Genomic DNA, 9,832 nt, shown 5'->3' with positions numbered 1-9,832 from the left:
TCCATGTGTCAGGTGACTGTGACTCAGACTCCTGCAGTGAAATCTGCTCTTCCAGGAGACACAGTCACCATCAGCTGTAGAACAAACCCTGCAGTGTATTATCACAGCAGCTATGGACATTATCTACAATGGTACCTGCAGAAACCTGGAGAAGCTCCTAAACTCCTGATCTACAGAGCTACTAACTTACAGTCAGGAATTCCATCTCGTTTCAGTGGTAGTGGATCTGGATCTGATTTCACTCTGACCATCAGAGGAGTCCAGACTGAAGATGCAGGAGATTATTACTGTCAGAGTTACCATTATATCAGTAGTACACCCCTGTTCACACAGTGTTAGAGAGTTGTACAAAAACCTCCCTCAGTCAGACTGCACAGAGACTGCACTGCTGCAGCTGGGACCTACTGCAGGTGTTGAGGGGGAGGATGTGATACAGCACAATGACACACTATGTGGAGGAGAGGAACCACAACACAACACACTCACTACTGAACAACACAAATCTACAAAAAATCATTCTTCTAGGAACCACAACACATTCACTCTAGTCAACAAAAAAATCTATAATGAATCACAAAGACACAATACAGACAACACTGTTGCACTTCTGTTAGAGGAGAGTTTTGTAGATCTATATGTCATTCTACTCCTGCTGTCTATGTGTTAGAAATGGAAGGTGTGAACATTAGTATGATCCATCAAGAAGAAACCCACCATTAAACACAATGCTAATGTTGCTGTTGACACTGACAGTGATAACAGCTCAGACTGAGCTGCATCACCAGAAACCTGGAGAAAATCCTAAACTTCACCTGTCTCTCTTTTCTTTGATCAGATGATCTCTCTGTTTCTGCTGGAGCAGGTGAAGACAAAACACTACAGTTATAACAATAATAACAACACATGGAATTTATCTAGTGCTTATCAAGACCCCACAGAGGCACATTTACACACACCCAGTGCATGGAATCAGAAACCAGTCACAGCACTGCAGTACTGAGACCTTTGGTATCTTGGGGCAGTTGTTCTTATAATAGAGCAGGTAGTTATTAGTGGAGAGAAATCTCTACTGGTAGCATTATTGCTAAATCAGTGTCAGTCATCTTCAGGAGATTCTGTCCTGTTTAGAGGTGATGTAAGCACACACTAAAGCACTAATCACCATGTCTGTGCCTTCATCTGATTATTCTCAGCCATTGTGAAACATTTCTACCAACACATACTTTTCATGTCCATTCTAAATCTTTATTAACAAGTAAAAGTGAAAAATCTAAGATCTTTAGGAGGTAAAGTTAAATAACCTCACTATACTTGCTTAAATAAACTTACTACACAATAAGATAAAATAATGCCACCAACTGAAACAATGACTTTTTGAAAAACTGACTGAAATCTTTCAGTAAAATTCTCTCTCTCACACACAAGCGCATCGCTCGCTCTATGCCCTCTGCCGCCCCCACAACACACACACACACACACACACACACACACACACACACACACACACACACACACACACACACACACACACACACACACATAAATGAAATGGTAGCTTTATCAAAGTTTAATCCTATACCTCATCACACATTAGCATTTCTGCTGTATAGAAATGTAGGACTTTAAAGATATTTATTGTTATGATTATTGTTGTGGGAAATGTTTTAATTAAGAGTCTATAATGTTTATTCAAAATTTTTATTCCATTTTGATCAAATAACCAAGGAACATTTGAGTAATAAACACAGACTATCTAAAAGACAGCACATTAATGAATGAGAGGAGAACACATCAGTACACATGTGGGAGTTTCACGCCTCAGCACACTGCTCTCTACTCAGTGTCTGTGTGACAGGAGACTGGGAGTCCTTGGTGGCCTCACAGGTCACTGTGTTCTTCAGCCACTCCTCCTTCTGGAGGGTCAGGGTGCTGCTCCAGCTGTAGAGGCCGTCCTTCTGCAGTAGCCCGGAGCTCTGGCTCACCCCCGAGCTCCAGCTGCTACCTGCCACCTTCCAGCTCAGCTTCCAGTTTGAGGGGAAGCCCTTGTTGGCCAGACACACGAGTGTGACCTTCTCCTGCTGCAGCTGTACACTGGAGGGGGGCAGGACCGTGAGGGTGGGCGGGGCGTCACCTAGGAGACACAACACGGTCTACAGCTCAGACAGGCAGGAACCGTTAGCAGGAAAATCAGTTGTGTTTCACTTCCTCTTTCTGTGGAACTGAAATCACAAATATATTATAGAATTTTCAATGGGCATTAAAACCCTGGACAGTATATTTAATTTATGAACCTTTTAAATAAATATAATGAATAGTCATACATAGATTAAAATGGAAGTATATTTAACAGACGTTGATTGTTCAGTATGCGAGTATTACGGTTAAAGTGCTTTGCATCGACAACCTCCAGTCAGGGACAAACACTTATACTAATGAAAATTAACCCAGTAGGCAGAATAAAGGTTTGCTGGCGGATATTGCTGAAACATTTATGTTTTTACTAAAAAAACGCTAATAATGTGAGTCGATTTACACTAAAAGCTGCAATGACACTGCCACGGTTAGGATAAATGCGCTAATAAAATCACCTTTAATGCGCTTTAATAAAGAGACCTTTATTACAAACAATACCTACTTAAAACTGTGATTTACTGAGAATAAAAAGTGAAGTTCTTCTTACGTCCAGTGTCCTCCACACTAACTTCGTTTAAGGTCCGTACATAAACCTGCTCTAAACACACTGCCGTCTCCTCTCTTTACAGCGCCGTAGTTTAGCTTCAGAGTTAGTGAACGATACAACCCCAAAGACGCTTGTTTTTCTTTTCTTTTTGTGTAATGAAAGAAGTTATCAAAGATACTATATACATACAATATACAATTTGAAATAAAGATAAATAAATATAGAAAAATAAAGACAGAAACTACATTAATTTTGAATAAAGAGTGCAAGTTACTTAAATCCAAATGAGAGTTTTGTGCCGCTAAAAGTGTGCGTGTGTGCATGAACCTGTGTTTCGCAGAACTGAATTCGGTGATCCCTTTAAACTATTTCAGACTTATATCGTTAATGTTTATGCGTTAGATACATGTAGACTTTGCAGAATCATAGCAACTGATTATAAGAATTGTGTTTTTAGATATATTTATGTACACTAAAAACAATGTTTAATGCAACATCCAAATCAAGATAATTTATCTAATGACATAAATAAATGTGTTCTAGATGTATAATTTAGGAATTTGAGTATTTGTAACAATGTTTTGATCCTGCAGTATGTGAGTATTACAGTAAAAGTGAACTGCACCGATAAAGCTGCAGTCAGGTACCGATATTTCTGACTTTTAAAATAAACCCAGCATGCAGATGAAGTCTTGTTGAGAGATATTCCTGATACATGTATGTTTTTACTACTGAACGACACTTAAGAAACTCTCCATCGGTATAAATTAAAAGGTCTATAAGGACATATCAATGGTTATGATATAGGAAGATACTTAACAAAGTCACAATTAGTCTATAAAAGAGTACTGGGTAGTTTACAAAACCACCGTGCGTTCTGATGCAACGTTACCTAATGTGGATTAATAGTGTCACCTAATGTGGATTAAAAGTTAAAGTCTACTTATGTCTAACTGACATGTTTTGTTCCGCCACCGAAAGTCAACCACAGTGCTACAATCTCATTTCCAGGTATAAAAGGGTCCTGAAGACACTATTAGGAAGCTTTATGCTCAACCTTGTGTTTTCATTTGTGTGTTTGTTCTTTGCTGTTTTGATTGTTCTGTGCTCTGACCCTGTTAGTCTACTTCCACAGTGAGATTCGCTTTGGCCTTCTGCTTGTTCTGTTGCCCTTGTATCTAGTGTATATAGTGTATACAGTGTCTATATTCTAGTCTGTATAGTCTGTATTCACTTGTGTCACTTCACACCAGGTGTAGGGTGGGCTGCTGTTTGTTTTGCAGTTTTGGGGTTTGTCTCTGTTTTGTGTTTGGTGAGGGAGATAGGAAAGTGTTTTGGTTTTCTCATTTTGTTTTGTTAGGTTTTGTAGCCCCACTTATGGTCAGTGTCACAAAGGTCCACCCTCCTCACGTCCCTGATGTCTTGGTTTCCCTTTCTTCCTGCACTCCCTTGTTCCAAGCCTTAGTTTCATTTTCTCCACACCCGTCTGTTCCTCTATTCCACTCCTTGTTTTAGTTTCCACTCTTCCCATGTTCACCTGTATCTGTTTAGTGTCTGCTTGTCTTGCTTATCTAAGCCCTGTGGATTTGTCTTCTGGTTGTTTGTTATGGTGGTAAGTTATGTCTCTCTGTCAGGTTTGCCTTATGCCTATTTTACTGTTGTTGTCATTGCTTTTCTGTGTATTCCAACCATGTGTTATTACCCTCAGCAGCCCTTAGCCTGTTTGTTTTACCCTTCGTGTCATGTTTCCTACATTTAATAAACCACCTCCTGCAATTGCATTCTACCTCTGCCTGTTCCTGTCAGAAGCATTAGTCAGTTTCATTATTCTTGTTTGGTGATTTACCATTTTCAGTGTTGACCCATCTGAAGTCTTTCTGGTGTGATTTGTGCATATTGTATTACACTATTATATAATTGATCATAATACAACAGTCACTGTTTCATCTCTGATTTGTTCCATTTTGTTTACTCACATATCCATCATTCATACTCACTTTCACTTGCCAATTAACCTCAATTTATCATTTACTAATTTCTGTCACAGACCCTACCTGGACTGGGTCATAACAGAAATTAGGGGCTCATCCATTTTTGGTTGTGTGCATTTGTTGGGCATTTTTTTTCCCTTTGGTGGGGAGTGTGAGATTGTTGCTGGCTGTTGGGTTAGGATGGTTCCTTTCAGAATAGTGGATTTCTCACTCTGCCCTACTATGGACGTATTTGATAGGTGTTGTAAAGACGGTCTTCATGCTACAGCAGATTTCTTTGACATAATGATACATTGGCCTCAAGGTGGAGATGAAGGCCATTTTGTAGGAAGTCTTGGTATTGGAGAATATCCTCCCATAAAGAAACAAGGTCCCTGGGGTTTCGCCTCAACCTCTTGGGTTAATCCCAGAGGCCTACCAGCAGAACTTCAGGCAACTAGACAAACACCCCTCTAAACTTACGTAGAATTTGTATGGGAAATCTGTGTAATTTGATAAATGGTGTGCTGCCAGTCAGTCAGAGCTTTCATGAGCTAAAGGAGCTCATGTTAGAAGAATTCAAAATCTACTCTCCCACACAGGTAGTGGTGTGTTTAAATAAGCAGAAGTATCGACTCTCTCAGACAGCTTTTGCTGCCAATGAATTCATGTTAATACACAAAACTGTCTTTGCTTCTCTGCCAGTGCCAAAAAGAGAAACCCATCCTTGCAAGACTGTCCCCTTACCCCACAGAAAAAGTGAAGTCCCTGAGAAACGGGCATGTTTTTACTGTCACAAAAGAGGGCACTTGATAGCCGCTTGTCCAGCTTTGATGCGTACAAAAACATGATAGGTAAATGCGGTCGGTCAGTTTTGTCGGTCCATTTTTGTTTATTGTTTGTGTTAAATTCATCCTATTCATCATTTAATAATTTCTGTCACTGCTCCTATCTAGACTGGGTCATAACATCTGTTTCAGCAACATGGAACTCAATGTGTGTCAGAGCCCTGGACAGATCCCAGAACAGAGCTAATGAGACCCAGGTGAAGCTCATCAGAGAGACACTCCTGAACTCACCCAATCCACTGATCTCCAATCAGCCCAGAGCCAGATGAAGAGCCAGCTGTGCTGAGGGAGGAACTGCTGTTGTCTCACACATTGCTCATCTTCTTCTCAGAGGCAGAGAGCCAGTGATCCCCAAAAGTCGAGAGAACTGAATGAACATGCAGATTTACAAAACACATCAGATTCTTACCCACACCTGGCCAAATATAAAGAAATTTCCTGATATATTCTTCTGTGTTTACTGTTTGTCCTACAATGAATTGAACAGAAATAGCACAGGTCACATTGCACAACAGAAACCAACAGAAATAAACAATAAATACCTTATTACAACAGCCTGCTGATCATGTAATTAAAACAAAGGTAAGCTTCTCTCCTTGCACTGTCTGGCTTATCATTCATGTTGCGTTCATTTTGTAATAAACTGCGGTTGGATTCTCACAGTGACTCTGGGTCAGTGTTGTTATAGAGATGTAACCTGCTATGGGTAGAGAAGATCTCACCATGGAAGAGCAGGTGAGTAGCAGCCTGTGTAGAGTAGAGACGCTCACTGTCTACTATGGACAGTCTTATAAAAAGAAAAAATGGCATTTTCCTTCACAAAGTTGAATAAGGAGAGTTTGATACGTGGAACTGACATACTGTGAACCTCAAACACTATTTACTCCTCTTTCAAATACAAATACCACATAAGCCAAATAAGGCAGTAAAATGAGCCAGTTCCAAAATCTTAGAATATTACACAACAGTCTTGACTCATTGATATTCATGCTCCTAAAATTTGCATATGTCACATTCTAGCCCAGGTGATATTACCATCAACCTGCACAGTTAAAGCTTCAGCAGTTCTGCAGGTGTTGTGAAGAACAAAACAATGACAACAGACCAACAATGAAAATGGCAGATTACACACAGAAATGTACCACTCCAAGCTGTGAAGATGATGCCACACCCTTCCCAAGGAACCACACTTTTAACTGGCTTTCTTTGTATTAATATTTACAAGATTGCAGACAACTTTAATTCATATAAGCTAGTTTACCCTGCAGATTTGACTCCAAAGAATTTTTCAAACACTTACATTTTACATTTACATTTTTGGCATTTAGCAGGTGTTCTTATCTAGAGTGATTTACAAAAGTATTTTGTCATCTTGTAATGTTCTGAGCACGTACAGAGATGGAGTCACTCACAGTAAGTCAGTTTCAGCTTTATTAGAGAACACATTTAGTTCACAAACAGAATCCAAAGTACATAAGCCAAGTTCATAATTCAGAAAAGCAATGCACAATGTAAACCAAAACAAATAGGGATCGGGCAAAGAGAGTAATCCAAAACACAGACAGAGATTCAACAAACCAGAAGCAACACACAAAACAACAAACATAACACGGTTTGACAAGACTTCACAAACACAAACACAAACAGCTTCACTCAGTGTTTGACACTTATCATTTAAATCACTATGTAATAGATACTTACATAACTGGACTGCCACCTGTTTGGGTCTGGGTCTTTTTTCTATTGGGTATAATGGAGGTCAAATTTGAACATATCCAGTAAGATCAAATTTGGAGAATTGTATAAATGCATTTAGGTGTTGCTTTAAAATAAACATTATACTGGAAGAGTTGAATATTTAACTGGTCCTCATACTGTTTCAGCCTAACTTGTGCTTTCTCTGCATGATTATTGTTTCGTGTTTCTCATCTTGCTCTTGTTTGTTCACCCTATTTTATTTTCTTCATCATGTCTGTCATTTATTGCCGATCTGCCCGTCTCCATGTTTCATCCCTGGGATGTTCTATCTGCCTTCCAAAAAGGCCATACAGTTCACTGACCTGCTGCCAGGGTAATGAGTACAGTTAAGAATCAGTTACAGGAGTTTTACAATAAGCTGGTTGAGGCACATATCAATCATCCTTACGCTACTGACATCAGTAGAGCGGCTGTAGTGGTAAAATCATTATAACTTTTAGAGAGAGCACACAGACTGATACTCTGTAGTACTGAAGTACTGTAGTGCATCTGGAAAATCTGGCTCTTGTCTGCTTTAAAGCAGAGTGTCACCAAATCAGACCTGTGTTCTCTATGTAAAGTAAATAAAGATTTACATCATTGTGTTATATATTCAGTATATTCTCAGTTTGTGCTGCGATTAGTAATCTAGAGACACTTGCTGAAGTTATGGAGATATGTGGGTTTGGACCACCCCAGCCCTGATATGGTATAGGTAAAAGAAACCATGGAAAAATAAACCAGTCAGACCAGATAGAAACTTCTGTTTTAAGCACAATAATTTTGTTCTCATCAAAATTTCCTACTAAACATGAAATGGCTTAATATGTAAACCTGTATTCCTGCTTGGTTTATTGTAGAACAAAAACATGAAAGGCTTTATTGCCAGCATGCACTATATAAAGGCTTGTGTGACTCAGCAGTTACTGCCAGTAGAGGTCATTTTTGAAATCTGATCATTTAATCCGACTAAATTCACGTCTATCAGTGGATAAGAATTTATTTAATGTTCTACTGTCTGAAACAACTTTTGATTAATAAAAGTATGGAACTATACTAGCTAAATGCTACAGTCTATACACAACTGCAAAAATACACTGCCTGGCTGCACTAGTATCAGGGAGACGTGCGGCATGGGGCACTATTTTCAGGGAGATGTGTGTAGTGTGGGGCACTAGTATCAGGGCAGCTTTTCTGATGCTGAGCAGCATGTGAGCTTCTGTGGGTGGAGCAGTGAGAGTGGGTGGGGACTGCTAGCGGGTCCTATTTCTCTGGCTGGGTCCTTTTGCTCCTGTAGCTGGATGGAGGTCAAGCCCCGGGTCCCGCACACCTCTAAACTGCTTCCAGTCTCCTGTGGCTGCCTTGTGGGCCTTCCTATGTTCTGTGCCTGGTCTTGTCCCAGTTCCTGTTGTGTCTTTTCCACTATCCTCATGTGGTCTTCTCAGAATGGCTTATAGAAGGACTTTGTTGTCTCCTTGGGATTTTTCCTTATGTTATGGATCTAGAAGATTCTCTGGCATTCAACAGTCAGAGACTTAATGCTTGATGAGACCCATGGTTTATGGGTTGGATAGTCCTCTACTATTTAAGAAGAAGTTCTTCTTGCAGGAGTGTTAAGACCCTATGACCTGCACCTTTGTGAGACAACAAGAAACAACTCAGAAAGTACCAAGGACATAACACCCCCTCCCATATCGAAAAGGAAAAGAGTCAAAGATCAGTGCATTTGAGATAAAGCATCAGCCAAGGCATTCTCGGATCCTCTCTTGTGCTGTACATCCAAATCCAAATCATATTCCTGTAAGAACAGTGCCCTTCTCATAAGCCATTGATTTGTGTTGTACATATGGTTCAACATATGGATCATAGTCGTTTTATGATCTGTAAAGACTATGGTTGTAAACTAGAACCAACATACACCTTGAAATGTTTCAACAAACAACAGAGGTTTCTTTTTAAATCGTGGAGTAATTTAACTGTCATCTAGAGGTATTTCTCGAGAAGTAACAGACCGGATGGTCTATTTCTGAAACATCCTCTTGTACCAACACAGCACCTGCACCGATGTTACTAGCATCCACCTCTAATTTAAAAGGGCACTCAAAATTTGGAGCAGCAAACACAGGAGAGCAACAAAGCAATGCCTTTACAGACTCAAATGCATGTTGACATTTTGGAGACTAAACAAATTCAGAGAATTTCTGTAACAAATTTGTAAGGGGAGACACCAATGAAGCAAAATTGTGACAAAAACCTTTATAGTACCCAATCATACCTATAAATCAACGTCATTCGTGTCTAGTAGTGGGGACTGGAAACTTCACTATGACGACAATTTTGGCGTCAACAGGGCGTCCACATCCTAGTCCTACCTCCTTACCCAGATACACATCCATGGCTTTTCCAAACTGACACTTGGCTAAAGTAAGTGTAAGAGAAGCAGTCTGCAAGTGAACAAAAAGAGTCTCAAATGTTCAGACCGGGTTGCCGAATGTACAATGACATCAACCAAATAAGCATCACACTTAGATATCCAGCTCAACACACGATTCATTAATTGCTGAAACGTAGCAGGTGCATTTTTAATGCCGAAAACC

The 9,832-nt window shown here is 39.8% G+C and overlaps 1 gene segment (V, D, J or C); it reads right to left on the bottom strand.

The window, feature by feature from the left end:
- Nucleotides 1-1,811: 1,811 nt before the first annotated feature.
- On the bottom strand, nt 1,812-2,123 carry LOC118240728 (the record flags this gene model as incomplete). The annotated part of the segment is given in 1 exon segment: nt 1,812-2,123. A coding segment is annotated over 1 exon segment (312 nt), but the record flags the coding sequence as incomplete, so codon positions are not given.
- Between the last annotated feature and the right edge of the window lie 7,709 nt (nt 2,124-9,832).

Source organism: Electrophorus electricus, chromosome 2, assembly GCF_013358815.1.
Source record: "Electrophorus electricus isolate fEleEle1 chromosome 2, fEleEle1.pri, whole genome shotgun sequence".
Lineage (NCBI taxonomy): Eukaryota > Metazoa > Chordata > Actinopteri > Gymnotiformes > Gymnotidae > Electrophorus > Electrophorus electricus.
Note: the sequence above shows the minus strand (reverse complement) of the source record. Positions and strands in the feature narration are given on the sequence as shown.